Source organism: Papilio xuthus, unplaced genomic scaffold (genome assembly GCF_000836235.2).
Source record: "Papilio xuthus unplaced genomic scaffold, Pxut_1.1 DF826938.1, whole genome shotgun sequence".
Classification (NCBI taxonomy): domain Eukaryota; kingdom Metazoa; phylum Arthropoda; class Insecta; order Lepidoptera; family Papilionidae; genus Papilio; species Papilio xuthus.
The window spans coordinates 4,927,772-4,946,520 of NW_013531711.1; the positions used below are offsets into that span (position 1 = coordinate 4,927,772).

The 18,749-nt window shown below is 33.6% G+C and overlaps 1 protein-coding gene across 9 annotated transcripts in view; it reads left to right on the forward strand.

Annotated features, from left to right (window-relative positions):
* spri (Src homology 2 domain-containing protein sprint) overlaps positions 1-18,749 on the forward strand; it is a 173,362-nt gene that overhangs the window by 132,922 nt on the left and 21,691 nt on the right. For all 9 annotated transcript variants that reach the window (XM_013317444.1, XM_013317442.1, XM_013317443.1 and 6 more), the window contains one exon: positions 15,343-15,667. In XM_013317444.1, the coding sequence (XP_013172898.1) occupies positions 15,343-15,667 (325 nt within the window). The remainder of the gene's footprint in view (positions 1-15,342; positions 15,668-18,749) is intronic.

Below are 18,749 nucleotides of genomic sequence, written 5' to 3' on the forward strand. Positions count from 1 at the left end.
AAGTTCCATAAATATAAGTAGAAACTACTGGTTTCGATACGATTTAAAAACAGATAATTGGTTAAAAGTATAAGAGATGCTAAGTTCTTATATTTTGAACAAGTAAAATAGATTAAACAATCTCATTGTGACCTCGATCTTAACGCTATCTGATAAGACTCGTTATTAAGCTACAAACTTCGCATAGCCTCGTACGTCTGACTCATAGCATAGCTTCCCAATCCAGACTGCCCTATAATATTTTATCTGCTTTAGCTTTGGCGAAAGTGATCCCACTGGCATTCAGCCAGAATCACTAGCGAGCGACAGACAAATATTTTTGGGCCAATTCATTCGGGACCAGCGCCATGCTGACCATAAATTTACTTACTATTTATAAGTAGCTAAATTTAGCTTTATTTATACATCAGACTTTATTCGCTGACTATATTCCATTTTATATGTTAACAATCTGTCGATAACAGGTGGTCTTTCGTAAAGCATTTACATGTTTCTATCTTATTGACTCTTATATTTGTCTTCTCTTTTGATATTGATTTAGGACACGAATCCTTGTACCACAAAATCGTCTTCTTTTTCCTGTAACTTATCCGTTCATTTTCATATCCGTAGATAACTGTGAATTTCATATATCTGTATCATCAGTAACCTGATGATTGACAATGTTCAATTAGTTGTGAACGCACATTTAATCCTATTTCTTTTGTTTCTCAAATTTATAAAGAGTGAGCTTCATAATAGATACCTGGTCGCAATATCCCTTGGTGCAATGCCAACGATCTTTCACTTGTCGAATAAAAACTCGAATAAAAATCGAATAGATGCATTTTTCGAATGTCACAATTGGGATCGGAGACGATTCCTTCATTCGCATTGTTATGCATGCGCCGCAGCTCTGTGGAATCCGGTCCAATCTATCCAGCATTTTAAACGAGCACCGCTTCGAATAAATGATTGATAACAACGATATGCAACTTGTAGTCATACGCTGTTAGCTTACGATATTTATGCGCATTGAATACTGGTAATAAATGTGAGAATTTATATTGAATTCTTTAGAAGAAGCTTGCGTCAGACGGCAAATTATTTACAAATAAACTCAATATGTTAAAAAGAAAGATTATTTTTCTTTCTTTTACACGATACATGAATCATATACTATACTACATATACTATTTATGAACATTTATGTAGCCCTATTACTATTTTTGAATACTTTGTAAAATATTTATATAATGGTGTTTCTATCTAAAGAAAAATAGTTCAATATTCAAATTATTTAATCCATGTTTAAAAATGTATAACAAATATTTATCATTGCGTAATTTTTGAATGCTTCGTAATCGGTTGGCTTCGATCAACAGGACATGTTTGTGTAAATATTGTCGTTGAGTGAGACGCGCTTACACATCATACCTATTGCATTATTTTTACATTACAGAATTATATTTAGAGTATCATCGTAGTGTTATTTTACACTGATATTTAAACTATATTTTTGATGATCGTTGTCTCAAGACGAATACTGCCAGTGAAGTTTCTAATACTGCTAATAGATTATAGTACGACTTTAGTTAAACTTTAGTCGAAGTAAGACTTCGCTTAAAAGTAGTAATCCTTTAACAAATCTTAAGTCATCAATACTTATCGCTTTTAGTGATTGGAAACTTACATTGATTACTTCATAGAAGTTTAAATCCAAGAATATCCGTAGTAGGGACACCGTATTACGTTGTTATAGTGAACTCGGTGCAATACTTTAACTTTACGACGCTATAAAAATGTAACTACGTTGGCAAAGTCGATAAAAAGCACAGTTTTAAATGTATTTATTTTTCATAGATCCTGATTATTTTCATCTATAACAAACACTATCCAGAGTCGTGTCATCTTGTTAAAAATAAATCTGTTTTATAAAACAAAACATCATTACGGTAAGACTACGTCAATCTTTCTCTACATATAAGGTCAAAGTCCCTATGGAACAGACATTTAAAGCCGTCGCTCATGACGTCTGAGAGGTCTGGCACTTAGCAACCCTTTGTATAGAGGGAGAACCTAACATTAATAAAAACACTACAATATATTCGAGTACGTTTAGTTGAGCTGTTGAAGTGATGTCACAATTACCTAAAATAACACGATGCTTAATAAACTATAGTTTTAGAAATAAGAGGTTGTAACAAGAAGAAAAAAAAAAACAAAACTACAAAATATAGTTTAGGAAGAATTTCTAATTCAACCGAAATATACCATTAAAGTTTTCTCTATTCAATTTATATTTGAACAAGTCCATGTAACCGTCAAGAAAAGCGGGGATTTGTCGAGGGTAGATAATGAATCCCTTTCCAGCACATCTTGTTCAGGAAATGGCTGTAAAGTGTTTTTCTATTCTCTCTAAGAAGTGAACAGGGGCGTTTGAATATATGAACGTATACACAGCTTATGAACCCTTTGTGAAAATTAGTGAGGCTTAAAGGCAATAGAATGTTTTTATAGTAATTTCAGTAGCAGAATAATTTATTTTTTTCAAAAACAATCAACGAATAATACAAAAACCTCAAATACTTTCGAGTACACTATTCAGCTTTCGGGACTTCATGATTGAACTTTTGCAATAAAATCTAAAAATGTTTTTTGCCTGATTTGTGTATGAAGCTGATTGCTATTTTCTACAAATGTTATTAGTAAGTTTGTATGATAATGAATAATAAAATTGTTCTAATGCGACTCAGACAAGGTAACCGGAACAAAGACGGCTTAATCCCTTCATTCGTCTTACGTCTTAGAAAGCGAAGACATTTAGCCGGTGCAATGGGGCGCGGCAATTTATGTACTGTGAAGCCTTGATGCATTTACCGCAACGGGGTGGATTCACCCCTACCTTTTGTATCTGCGAAACATATTTTTAATCGTAAATTTTTCTAGTCTCGAGTCAGACGAAGTGAATCCCTCCCTATGAAGTCTTTTCTTTCTGTTCAATAAATTGTAATATATTTAAAATTGTGGATTCCTAAAACTTGGGCTTAACATAGTAACTTTCAGACTTTATCCGTAATAAATGAAAATGACAGTTAAAAGAGTAGTAATTTATGAATGTGCATATTTATTTTAGGAATCGCCATATGCCTGGGAATCTGTTGTCTTATTAAAACAGCAATTGATATACATCTTAAAACGAAACTATTTTATTGTGTAAGAGATCGCGTTAATTTTGAAGTTAAGTATTCTATTAAAATAACTATCTAATTAATTAATTTTTTGTTAGTCCAATTTGATTTATAACGTTCTCAGCACATAAGTGGGGTGTCCACAAATTTTGTTAAATACATTAATCTAGACTGACAAAGAAGCGAAATATTTAAAGTTCACCCTATACATAAATTTACTTTTGGCATTGCATCGAAAATAGAGATAAATTGAAATATATTTTTAATTAAACGTCTATATGGCTTGGCATTCTTATATGTACATAAAAGAATATCAACGTAGATTTATTATGTTTGTGGGACATTCCTTAATAATATTTTAGTGTGGTTACCCTACCACCAACTGTTACAAGTTTGATTTAAAGCAGGAAGCGTCTACTTTTGATCTCGTCTTTGCCTCTGCTAATGTATATATCTTGTCAATTTAACATTGTTACCGAAATATGATATTGCTAAACTCGGGATGTCGGAAAATATTAATTATTTTATACGTTATTAAGATTAATGTAGACGTTGAAAAAGTATTTTAATCTAAATAGATTAAAAAATATAAAATGTTCGTATTATTTTTAAACTCTACTATCGTTTAGATTAGTGGTTCCCAAACTTATTTTGTCTACTGCCCACTTTGAGAATAAATATTATTTTAGCGCCCCTATATTTTCACATATTTAAATTAATTAATTATTGTGACCTATATATTAACGGAGAATTCTAAACGAAACTTTTACTATAACCCGCAACTTGAGACCTGCAGCGCCCACAAGGGGGCGTTATCGCCCACTTTGGGAAAGACTGGTGAAGAAGTGAGAAAATCATGAATTGGAAGGATGTATTCCTGAAATAATTATTCTGTATAATTTAGTTGTCTTGTAACAAACATGGTGCAGATTACAAAGGCCTAACCTAGTTTCTAGTAATGACATGTGTTTTGCAAATGTGTTTTATACATCTGCAACACATTTCGTTGGCCCCATTGTAACTATTCTCATGATACAAAATCACTTGCAAAGAAAAAAAAAATTGAAACTTTTTCATGAAATGTATCACGCGCTGGCAATAAAATGAACGTTTTAATCGTGGTAGACTATAAAAAAAACATGCGGCGAATTTCAATACAAAGTTTAGGCTATTATTTAAAATGAGAATAAAAATCTACGGGCTCGCTTCTAATAAAGGATAATAGGGTGGGCGCCATGTTTTGAGATGCAAAATGGATGCAGTCGAGTGGACCGCAGTTTGGAAAGCTTGCGAAGCTCCGTCGTAAGTCGAGCTTTAGAGGAAATTTTAATAAGAGCCCAAAGAAAGTTAAGAACTACGAATATTAGTTTAAATTTTAATATTTATGAAGAAAAATATACAGAATGTGCATTTTGTTTCGCGTATAGCTTCATTTTGTATTCTTTGAAATTTAAATTTGGTTTTGCATTTATGATTTTTTTTATTAATCTTTGGACGAATAACCCTTGTCTTCATTTGTGCTAATTGTTAATTTAAGGTGATATTTTTCATGAATATATTATATTAACGACAAATACGAAATGTATCATAGTTTTACGCGATACAGCAGATGAAGGGTATTTACCCTTCATCTGCTGTATCGCTTACGTTATTACCCTATTTACAATAATAATAATAATTATGTTGGTAAACAGAGGACTTGAAATAAGAGGTTATACCCGCTCAGGCTTTGCTAAAACTGACTGTTACAAGTAATCTTGTTTTACTTATTGAATCTCGCGTCAGATAACTTGCTGCGACCGTCAGCCAATCGCCTTTCACTGCTTATTGCATCAATAAAATGCGCCTGAAATGCTGAAAGCATGTTCCAGACTACCATTTACAACTATAACATCTCTAGGCAACACAATGTAATCCTTGTTTATACGGATATAAGTGCTATATTTGATTGATAACCGTATTACATAGTTAAACTCCTACGTAGTGCAATTCAGATCACCTTTTATGAATTGTTCTTGAAGTGTTAATAATTAATTACACGGTCAAGTGACATCTAACTGATTTCAGTAGGAGTATTATTTCTTAAATAAATCAATGTTTTATGTTTTTGTAATGTATTATTTTTTGTTAACGTCAATATGCAAATTCCCTATTCTGTTCTTCTAAAATATAAAGGCAGAGCAATTGAAAAGAGCATTACAGCGTTAGTCATTCGTCGAGAGTCCAATTATCCGTCTTCTCCTTGCTTTACTTTCAATGGACTTCTTTCCCCCTAATTTAACAAGCATTGTACTTTGCGTCTTTTGGATTCCATATAATATGATGTCTTACTTAGAAATTCAAAGTCATACAGAAAACTTCGCTTCGCTAAATCGACAAATTCGTAATCATTGCAAAAAGCATATTGATAAAAATATATCTGCTTTTTTATTATATAAAAAAAATAAGAGTGATGACAAACATTGTCGACATTTATTAGTGGAAACGCACAGTCTTCTTTTCTATATTTGTTATACTTTGGCATCGATAGTTTTGTCGTGATGTTGTATTTTATCAAATCGGGCAACCCTAGATACAGTAAACCGTGGCTAAGCATCGCTATGGCTTTAACGGCAGCGGCTGGCGACTGGCACAGACAAATTGTTGCAATCAACCCGCATCGTGTACTACACGTCTGCTCCGTACTTTACGCGTATATTTAACAGTTTTTTTTTTATATTATAGCCCAGTTGATAATTTTGTATGGCACGGGCACGTTAAAAGGAGAGGATAATAAACAAGAAGCGCTTTAATTTGAATGTTGGTTGGAAAACTCAAAATATTAATCAAATACAAAACTAATGATATAAATACAAAAAAATAAACTAGACAATTCTCTTAAAATAAATGTGAATTAATCCCCTGATCCTCTAGAAAGGAACTAGACGGTTCCTCTTTAAACATTTAAATCTCTACAGAAGCTTTCTAAAGAGTTGAAAGAGAATTTTATATAGTTAATAATTACTTAATAAACTTTTCTTCTGTGGACCTATTTTCAGATTTTTTTTTATCTTTTACAACAATTTATATTGAAATTTTATTTTATTTCATTAAAGGAGAGAAAAACGAAATAGCGGGAATATATATATGTCTAATTCATATTTCGAATTAAATCATCTTTAAATGAAAGTATATTCATTTCTATATGCTAAAGTATCATGTTTCCTATTTAATAAAACACTTTTATACTATTTGAAATAGAAAATAGCCAATTTTCTCTGTCTCTTTGTGCACGACTTTTCAATTCAATTTCCGAGAATTGATAGATGTCAATTTTATGAAATAATGATAAAGTTCTTTCTATCTTTGATTGAATCTCTATATCGGTTAGATTTTATTTCAATCATTCGTTATATTTTACTGCGACGTCTATTTCATCTCTAATTTATAGTTATTCATTTTTATTTTGTGAACCACTGTTACACAAGGCGTAAATATTAAATTCTGCTTTTCGATCTGTGTATGATAAACTAGTTATAGCCTAATTGTTCTTTCAGACTATGTTTTACATTTATGATAAATTTCACCAAGATCTGTTGTTCCAGAGATACCCTACAATAAAATCCATCCATCTAAAGATTCGCGTTTATAATATTAGTAAAATAGTAAGATAATAGTCATATTTTAATTACAACAAAAGCCTAAATATTAAATTACATTTTGCGTAATATCTTCAAAGGAAGGTAAAATAAGTCACGAAGTAAACTCGGGAAACGTTTATACATTCAGTAAATTAATGTAAACACGGTCTCGAAATGAAGCTCTCATTATATATTAACCGAAATAGGGATGTCCCCATTTTGCTCCTCTTTGATAGACCCTCATTCCCTCTAATCTCGCGGCTTAAGCCCGCCTCCGACTATGTCTCACGTTTGCATAATTATTCGCTTTATCCGCTTAAAAAATCAATTTGTGTTCGTAATCTTAAATCCCGCTGTTGCTTGAAATTAAGATGACTTTAAATTTGTTTACCACGTCATCTTAATTTTTGTATACAAAAGAGCTTTTATGAAAAAAGATGGTAATAAGCAATAAGATTGTATTGAAATTGTCTTTTATGTTTAACACGAGATTTCTTACTTTGGTGTTTTATATGTAATAGCGTGGTGTTATCATTTTCAATGAATAAAAATGAATCGAATTTCCTAACAAATTGTAAACCGTAAAGACATGTTCCTCGTATAAAACGTAGACTAACAGATGGTACATGTAGTTAACGAGTTTAAAGCAATCTTCTCTTACTTTAAACTTTGCGAACGATACTGCAGTCTTGAAAAAGATACTTAAATTCAATTCAGCTTCAGACAGACGAGAAAAAGTCGGCATTTTATAGTGATATATTTCTGGCCAACAATATAACATGCGCTTTCTTACATTAACGATAAAAAGTAACTTATAGCTGCAAATTATAAGTAAACAAAATTAAATATTTGCTGCGTCATTTTCAACGATGGTGTAATTTAAATTATGGTCAGACACAAAATTCGTTGTTTTTATGCATATTCTAGTTGGGTGTACGATTTCGCTTACAAATCTATTTATATTATCAATAGGCTAGCCTGCAGTTTGCACAACAATATAACATTGCTATGCTTTCGTTGCAAGCGACATGCGGGCAAACATTGGCAACCTGTCAATGCTAACGTACCCGCGTTTCCTGTAGAAAGCGAAATCTCTCCCCGCATTACAAACTAGAAAACGAATAAAATTGCAACATCTAATGTTACTTCGAACTATAAGTTCAACACGGATTATGTCTATTTGTATTTACATATCATTTCATTAATGTAACTGGCCGAATTTATCAGTTAATTGTAAAAACAAAGATTGAAATTAAAAATAAAATAAATAAATTGTCTTGGACGTAACAGTTGCGCCGAGCAACGGTGTCGACACAAATAGCGTCACTAAATACAGACGACATTTCGTCCTCAAAATAACTTAAATATCTTATACTCTCCATTTGATGCTAGTTAAATACCAATCGAGTAAATGTAGCAACTAACTAAACCAAAAAAACGGTACTAAATACCTTAATCTTAAATTATACGATGGAAAAAAATTGATATTATATATAAATAATACTTCCCACTTACTGACTTACTTCAAAATACAAGTATTAAGAGATTAAGATATATGAAGAAATTATAGACGTAAACAAAATGTTTCATAATGCCAACTTTTCCATAGTTGATTGGACATTTCATTAGCCCATAGTACGTATTTACACTCGAAGTCTGAATATTCTTGTAACTGCCAATCTATCTTTACGTAATTGGTTTAAAGCGCACAGATAAATTGTATTTAAAAGTCAATTTTCCATGTTAAAAGATCACATATTGTTATGTAAATATACGTCTGATTAATACAGTAATTTGTAAATAAGGTCAAGACTTTAGTGAGCTCGTAACGCAATATGAACGCATTTAAATCAGCTTGCAAAAACCGACCGAGGGTGATATTTTAAAAGGTCAACATTGCAACGCAGCGATTAACTTTGAAAGATATTAATATGTGCAATTTTAACTGACATATTAAGGTGAAATGAACATTATTGGACTCTTACGAAGTTATGTATAATATAATACATCAGTTGCTTATATCTCTTACTTAATTTGAAAGATTATATTCTCATTGTAATTTCATTTCTACTCAAGTTCAATTGACAAGGCGAGTCACTTTTGTACTAGATTACATAGAAAATAATAGTTTTTATAAGTATTCAACACTAATCTACCACAAAAACTTATTCAAATACAAAATGTGAATATTCACAATTTAAACTATTGATCGAAAATCCACGTTACGTTAAAATTTTTAGCTATCAAAAACAACAGAATGTCGCTTATGACATTGACAAATTGGATCGGTGTATCGCAAAATTTTAATTTAATTGTTGCGCCATTTCGTAGCGACGTCGAGTTTGCGTCGTGTAAAAGCTGAGTGTCAGTTAACAGAGTCGCTACAGCTATAGATAACTATAGTGTAGATGCAGTTATAATCGCATTAGCAAAGGCGTCGTCGCGTCGAACAGATATTATAAAAGGCTTTCCGGAGAAATCTGGTTAACGCGCATCGACGTACTATATTGCGGTGCATTGAACGCCACCCGGGAACAAACGTATACTGTTTAGTTACTTAGAAGCGTATATTCATTTGTTATAATGATCTCAATAAAATATAAAAGTTTAAATGAGTCATAACTGCAATAAGAGCGTCGGTGGCTCAGTGGTCAAACACTTGACTTGCAATCTGCAGGTCCTGGATTCGAATCCCGGCATGTACCAATGTGTTTTTCAATTTACGATTTACATATGTACATTTATCCGACGTTCTTACGGTGAAGGAAAACATGCATGCAACCTGCACATATCTGAGAAGAAATTCAAAGATATGTGTGGAGTCAACCAACCTTGACTATGGCCTAGTCACCCGTAACTTAGGGTAGGCTCAGTGCACCTCGGTGGGGACGAATAGTGAGCTGATGATGAATTGCAATTGTACTGTAACATTTTGAAATCTTGCTAACTTTTTTGTCATTAATCTGTGATTGTGAACAATTAGGTATTTCACGGATTGTTTTTATTTTATTTATTTAAAGTACAACTTACAGCGAACAAATAATATAATAATGATGTAAATGTAAGCTTAGAGCAATCGTCAATAACACAATCTGTCTTTTTTTAAATTACAAATATTCTTTAAAATAAAGACATAGTATGATATAGTATATTATGTCTTGTACTGTTGCCTCGTGAGAAATTTTCTACAAGGCTAACAATCTGCTAATGTGACTGCAATCAACTGAAACTCGTTGATCAACTGCACACTAGCTATAAATGTTTCGTTCTAAGCACAGAGGTATTAAAACTCTGATATAAAAGTATACCGTACTATAAAAATTAGACAATATTTCACATACCATTTAGCTTAAATATATGTCAACCTTTTTATACCGTGACTATAATGGCCGGCGCGGATCACAAATCATGGCTATTGAAAACATTATTATGCGGCTTGCGAAATGAGTTCTTAAACAACGAATAATGAAATGTTTATACCGAAAGTATTGTGGTGATGTATAATATATTTACGGTAAAATATATAACTAGGATATTATAAAAGTCAAAGGTTTATAATATCCTTAACCGGCGTACAAAGAGTTAAAACACGTGTACTATATAAATATATCTATTCGATCTTTCGTCTATTTTATAATCGAAAGCTATAAATCGCTGTTGTGTAAGAAAAATGATATTTATTTATATTTATTCTATAAGCAGCTGACAGGCTACTTTGAGTGTCTCAATAAAGGCACGTCCCACAGCTAGTTTGAAAAACCACTTCATTTGAATGTTTATTATACAATTTGATTGGTTGTCGCAAACGACAGCATTAGGTCTGACGGGAACTGAGTGCACCGCGACAGAAATAAATGGGAAAAATGCGGAAGCGATACGCAAATATTTGATTTGAAATAAATATGGCATTTAGACACAAGACAGGTGTCTTGTCGAGTCACGGACTTTTTATATTTTTTGTAATTAATGTTATGTGATTGTCATCAAATGATTTTTTTTTGTAATCGAGAAAATTTCTTTTCAACATTATACGTAACTGATAAGTCGTTGAATAAAAAAAAATTGTTAACGAAGGATGCAAAAATAAAATTAACCAATTCATGCACCACTATTAAATCGGTATTTTAAATCGACCATTATTAAACCTACAAGTTTGTATTGTTGTAGGCCCTTTAATAAACCGTACGATTTTATTGTTGGTTACAGTGGTATATGTATGTAGGGTCGTGTTGTTTTCGAGTGGCGACATAATAAAGTGCATTCGGTTGCCGCTGTCGAGCAAGTAGCGCAGATATCGGAAGCTCGAGAGCCCTACAGCGTCAGCAGACTCTCTTCGTAATTAACATCGAAAAAGTTTCACATTTAATTATTTTCAGCAATATATTGGATTCTCTCTAATATATTAATTTTTATCTTACTAATATTATAAATGCGAAAGTCTAGATGGAAGGATGTTTCTAAGAAGGAATCTCCGGAACGTCTCAACGGATCTTAATGAAATTTTGCACACATATAGAACATAGTATAGCAAAACACATAGGCTACTTATTAAGCTTTTTATTCCGTGCGAAAGGTGTCGCGGGCGACAGCTAGGTCCTAAATAAATGGTTAAAAAATATACTCATATGAATGAAATAACCTTTACAGACTATCCGGTTACGTCTTGTAACCGGAACAATATAGATGTAGTAATTCGCCTACACAATCAATTTAATGGTGCTCATTAAACTTATTATCCATAAACATCGATCACATTAGACGACGCTATTATAAATCCTTGAGTCAAATGACGAATACAAAAGTCGTGGGTGGTATGTAGGCTGATTCCTTTTACTTAAAGGTCTTGTGTTTTTAATGAATAATTGAAATCTAGAATGTTCGTTTATGTGGTCTTAATATAGTTTGAAACGGTTTTATTTTACAAGCTTGTTAACAAGCTGTAGGTTGCACGTATCTTTGAATTTTGTCGAATACATATACCGAACAAAATTTTTAAGATCACGTATTATAAGAAATAGCTTGAGTTACAATCTTACTTATATTACAAATGCAAATCTCCAAAACGGATGAACGGATCTCGATGAAATTTCGCATAGATGTAAAACATAATCTGGACGAACACATAATCTATTTTTTTTTAATTTCTCGCGAACGGAGTCCTGAGCAACAAATAGTGATATATAACTATCACTCTGATATTCACCATCTAACAATCAGAAGTTGCAAACATTTTTAAACAATACAAAATGCACTTCGAGCAATTCAAATTCCAGACTGTTACAATCAGGGACGCTATGCAGTCGGCAAGCAAGAGGTCTATTCAGTATTCAACCGGCCACTTCTTTGTGCGATGGTATTCACGCGCCACTAGCCAACAGTTTTCAGCACGACTACACCAATATACCACTACGACATTTATTTACAACTCCGTAACTGGGAAATTCATTTGAGTATTTAATAGTTGTTTATGTTTTAAATTGTTAGTAAATTAAGTTAAATTCGTAGCGTAAAATTAAACAGTGCATAAATTGACCCGAAAATTTAATATTATACATAACTTATTTGTTGAAGTTCTTAGTTCTTAGATACTGGTTAACTAACTATTAATGGAAGCCCTTAATGTAGATTTTTGATATTAAATCTTTACTATGCGGCACCAATTTATTATTTTACATTACTGCGGTTAGATAATTTCTCAAGTTTGGCAACTTCTATAAAAAATATATATTCCATAAAGTTTAATAAACTTTCGAATGAATGACAGGCACGACCTGGTCTGAAGATAATGTTCTGGAAAGGTAAAAAAAGGCATACGCTACTGCTTTTGCTGACTAAAGAAAGAAAAATTTAGGTCAAGTAACAACAGCGCTCGCAAAGTGTGCAAGCTCTCATTGTTTACTATTCCACGAAGAAAACTCGGCGCTGAATACTGAAAAGGTAAATGAAAAAAAAACTATTCTCCTAAAAATAGGGCAACGAAATGACTAGTGCGAAATAAAACAGTGTAGCTTTTTACGTTGCAATATTTCTGCATCATCTAGATTACGATTTTCCTCTATTTGCAGGATATTTTTTTAATTCTTTTTACTAGTATTAGACATTATTAGTTAGAATAATTTGGCGCGAATGGCGGGCTTTCGTTACGAAGTCAAGTGTCAGAATGATTAATAAGGGGACATAAACGTCGATATTTTAGTAAGGCTAGTGTTGCGCCAGTACACCGGCACTGTATCGGATTTTCTCCCACATTAGTGCTATGAATTGAATATCATAAAATATTATTTGCATTGTGTATTTACCTAAAACATCGTTATCATATTAACTTATATAAAAATATATCTTGCATTTAAACAGTGCTAAAACAACAGTAATATGTTAATTTGCATCTTATCCAAAATACAACTTAAAATATATATATATATATATTAAATAACTAAAGTTGAGTTAATATTCATTATTTTGTTAATTAAGTAATACAATCTCAATTATGGAATTAACCTAAGCTCGGAACGGACTGTAATTCTTTTGTGCGTTCGCCATGAGCCTCGGGCGGGGAATAAATGAAGAAAAACAAAAGTAAACCATTAGGGGTGTCGCCTGTCCGGGACAGACAATACAACAGCAACAGACACACTCTCTAGACTCTTTGACTTTTAAGAGACAGGATCTGCAAAGCGCATACCTCGCTGTCAAGTAAAACCGTACAATAAGTTTTTAATTTGTTTGGTAGTACAGATGGCACAAGACATGACTTTTTGTGACATCTTTGCCTCACACTTCAGGAAAAGAGCAGAATCTATTTTGTACGCGGCTCTTTGCTTTGTCCTTTTCTCTATAATCTAAGTCCCAGCTGAAAGATTGCTCCGCCATACTTATATCCCAACAAACATCGGATGCCATTCGCCCAAGGGTTCTTTTATTAAAAAGGAAAATTATTTAGAGACAGTTCAGTACTTTTACGAAAAACATTTATCGGCCCTCGAGCTAAATTTTAAACAACGAAGACAAAAACTTTTTATGTCTCTTTTGTTTTCACTCATTTTTTATACAAAGTATATAAAAAATATGCTGCCATTCTGCCATTCAAACCGTCTCTATTATATCCGTAAGTCTGGTCAGTTTATAAAGTGACGAAATTGAAAAATTACCATACATTAAAATGTCTACTATCTACAGCCTATAGCTAGTATAAGTGATAAAAGCTACTCGTTTGTGCACAATGTATCAAATACCATGGCGCAGATAGCACCGACCTCTGTCCACCCCGTGCTCGTTATACTGCCGTTATTAATATCGCCATAACTCGACGTCAACGTCGCAGGTGTATAGACAGACTAATTACTCTAGCACGGACACATGTGGTCGACCGTCAATTACGGTACGCCATGAAAATTATTTTCGTAAATTTATTAATTTTGGACAAATTTTTCAACATAACGGTAATATGTAAGTTGTAATCTTTAGGCATTAATATTTAAAGTTCTAATTGAGATTGATTTTTTAATTTAATAAAATATTAAAGATAAGTACACTAGGGCTTATTTTCAAATTAAACCGCAAATTATTTTTCGCGTAAGTTTTTTCTTATATTGTTCGCTACATAATTCTTCATTAACTAGATTAAATAACATTCAAATTTTACAAGTATATTTGATACATTATTTTCACTAAGCGCCTAGTTTTAATTTAGCAGCTTTTATGCGCAATCTATTGTTTGCATAACAATTTAAAACGTCAAAGATTAACAAGGTTCGTTGTCATGCGATATCGTTGTTATCCGTAGTTATGGTGTGGGCCTCGCAGGGCAGCACAAATTGAGTGTCACCTACATGTCATGGGGACGATGTTGTTACAACCGCTTTTTTGATCCTAAACACATGACACTCGATTAATCCGTATAAAGTTTCACCCTCACTTTGATAGATAAATCAAATGGTATTTGTTTTGGTTGAGAGTTTTTGATAGTATTTTAAAAGTAAATCTCAAGCTAAATGATGCATAATTTTAAAGTATAACGTTTCTGTTTATAATAAAATTAAACATATTTGAAACAGTCGAAATTTTATTCATTGAATTCGTAATTAAAAATATCCACGGCAAGATATTGCTCCAAAACGATCAACCGCACGCGTAACTACAAACAAATTATTGACAACGTTTGCCGATTGTTATAAACGGTCATCTGACGCACTTGCGTGCCAGGGGCCCGCACTAGAGGTTTTTAATTAATACGCGACGCTCGCCATGTTGAGGAAATAAATCTTAGTTAATGTCCCTTTAGTCTGGTCGGCCCCATGTGCCGGCTAGCGCGAGGCTCGACAATCGATTTCATATTAGCTATCGTTAACATTCCGAATTGCATAACTGCCATATCTGTACGTCTGCGAATGTATTTCATTATGCAAATGATTACATTGTTTGATGCGCTTGTTATTTGTTGATAAGTTTGTAGCATTGCGTTTCAATTTCTTCAATGGTTCAATCAATATCAAAGATGTTTCAAAACCCTTGCGTTTCTATATAGTAAAATAATTAATCTGTATTTGTTTCAGAAATGCGACTTTCCTCGAGCCGCACTTGCAAGGCATAAGACGCCGCGATAGCCGAAGCTCCGATTCGGAGCACGATGAGCGGTCGACGGAGGACGACGAGCGGTCGCTCCTGCGCAGCTCCCCGCGCACCCGCTTGCCCCCTGCGCCACCGCCGCCACCGCCGCCCGACGACGAACCTCCGCCGATGAAGCCCAGAGACTACTTTGAACGGCTGCACAGCCAAGCTATGAGAGAGGCGCAGGACAGGAAGCCCAGACGAGAAACGAAAGACGCTCTATTCAGGGCGGCTGACGCGGACGGCAGCGTGGGCGACAGTCTCAGTCAGGTGAGAATTGATTAGCGGATTATTGCAGCCATACGATCTTTTAAATTCTAAATCAAGAATGTCACTGATACAATCGATTAAAGTTTCTCTAGACATGTCTCAAGATAAATCTTGCAACTTACTTTTGCAGGATAGATTAATCGTGTCTCTCTGAAACTTATTGCAACTTATACATTAAACAACATATAAATAGTCTTTATTTCACTTCTTAAGAATAAAGTGTGACCATAAATTCTGAAAGTGAATTTTAAAATGAAAAGTTGTTATAAAAAAAGATATAGTCCTTGCAAACGGAACGTCAAGAGATTCTTTGCATTTGTACGAGGAAGTTTAAAAAGTTCTATTCATGAAGAGAACTTGATTCCGTACGACTAATGAACCGTACCGTACCTGGTTAGTTTCGCAGACAGTTTTAGCTTCCCTTTTTGCAAATGGCCAGTATTTACTCGCTGTTATTTGAGACGAGAGAAATAAACATTCCTGCTTTAAAAAACTATCTTTTTAAATTCATGTCGTTTACTTGTCCTTTGTTGTTTTGTTAACGTCTAACTTTTGCTACCATTAAGCTACTAAAACTGGAGATAAGCTTAACATATGTATGTATATGCATACAATTTGAGGAGTAGATTCGGCACTAAACTTGTGAATTGGTTCGTAAAATTAGAACCAGCTTTTTGAACATATACTCGTACTAGCGTAGGTGTCGTTTAGTGGGAATTATGTTCGTATCATTTACTTTTCCATTCGTAATTGTTTTATTTATCAGGAAACAAATAATAAATAAAGACGCCTATCGGTAAACCCTTTTATAGACTATCAGGTGTTAATAAAAGTAAACATTTTTGTGCTATCTTTTGTTGCGACATGACGAAAGTGTAGGCACAGTCTGTTGCACTCAGAGTACACTTAGGCGGTAAGAGAGCTCTCCGCTGTTACTTGCCAGTCAATTGCGGGTGTCGCCTGTACTACACGAACCCTTTTCGTCCATTGTTAAATGTTACACGCCAAACGCCGGATACCAAGCTTTTTACTCTCAAGAGCCAATAGGCACTGATGGCGTGTTGTATGGAATCACCTTAATGCACCACTTCGTCTATCAATGGGAACTATTTTTAGGTGTAAAAATGCGAAAATACTGTTGCATTCAGATTCGGATGCAACTGAATTTGTATATTTAAAATTGTATTTGTCAAATCATTGGTTATTAATATTTAATATCAATTTTAAACTGTAACCTTGCAATTGAGTATTACATGAGTGTCAACATCAACAGCTATATGGCCTCACAGAGAGGGTCGGAGCTTACCCTAAGTTAGCAGTAACTAGGCCGTAGTCGTGCAGGCCCAGTGCACGTTGACTGCACACATATCTTTAAATTTCTTGGCAGATATGTTGCAGATTGCATCACTATGTTTTCTTTCACTTTAAGAACGTCGGATACTTATTTAAATAAAAAACGAAACATACATTGGTACAAAGCATGATTCGAACCCGGGACCTGCAAAGGTTACAAATCAAATGCTTTAACCTCTCAACCAACGGCGTACATACAAAAGTACATTTGAACCAAAATGGTATAAAAATATTTACGTATTTATACTATACTAATATCAAAAGGGTTAATATTTATGACTACACTTGCAGTACAGTCGAGTTGACGATTAACCCTTAAATGAATGTCCCCGAGTCGTTGTAAAGTGCCTCTTGTGGCTCGTAAATGACACTCGTGAACTACTTTTACAAATTTAGACCATGGGTCCGTCCTCAGATTAACAATGTTTTCGACTAAATATACTTTACGCTTAGAAACACGTCCTAATAAAGTATTAATGTCATTTAGTTAAGTATTTATTCGCACATTAGTGGAAATACATTGGTTTTATTTATGTTACCTTACGGACTTACAAGGGTTTAATTTAAAAGTTTATTTTGTAAATGGATTAAACAAATGTGCTTCGTCGAGTTAAATAGATATGGATACATTGCGAAATTAAATTATTCCTCATAAATAAATGAAAGTTTTGCTTCATATCAAAATATGGACGATTGGCGAACAAATGAAAACAAAAGTCAGCGTCCCCTATTTACTTTAAAGTGCTATCACCAAAACAGAACAAAAAACAACAATGCATTGAAAGTTTCAGTCGGCGCAAAACGATTATCGGTCTATGCCGCACTTCCGTCTTCGCCCTAACGCCCTCCAATGGCGGATTTTAATCGGTGCAATTTAAAAAAAAGAGTTAACGCCATTTGTGCATAATTCCCGTCCGTTGCACCTCTGCGCTTACGCTAAAACAATAAATTCACGCTCTTCTGTTTGACTTTTTATCAAATTTTAATTGCTTGACTATTCATTATCACGTTATGTTCATTTTTTTAAAGGTTTTGTAGTCAACATTGTACTGTAATTTTTAGTAACATTTGCTATGTTAGTAGCATAACACGTGGCAATGACAAAAGATATAAATTATAGTATTTAAACAATTACAGTCCTAATTTGTTTCAAATAACGTAAGTCAGATGTCAAGTCAATACCGACCGAACCGGACGATCCCCCGCGTCGAGTGGCGCCCTCTCACTTCCGTTCCTCTCATTAACGTAATACCTTGCCTTTGATCCTCACGTACGGTTCACTAGCTCTTTATGTTATTGTTAATTTATATTTAATTATAAATAAATTGATTAAAAAAAATGAAATCATGAAAAACAACATTCTAATATACAAATGACTACAATACAATTACACGTAAAACTAAAAGAATATTATACTTTCTCCTTAAAGAAGTTTCTGCTCTTGAACAAATAAGAAGAGTGCTTAACTTTGTAATATGCTCGGGAAAGTAAAGATTGTGGATAAAAGCATGTTAAAATTAAATTTTTTAAAGTGCATCTCAATATCAATTAATTTGTAAAATCCCACTGCAGCCATCGCAGCGGAAGTCGCGCCGGGTCCAACGATTTATTGATTCCCGACCTCCCCGTGTGAGTCATCTGTACTTGCAATTCCCTCCCCCGCCCTTCCCTCCACCCTCAAACGTCACGCGAGCGTCCTTTGGACCACAAACGCTGTTTGCTCTCTTTG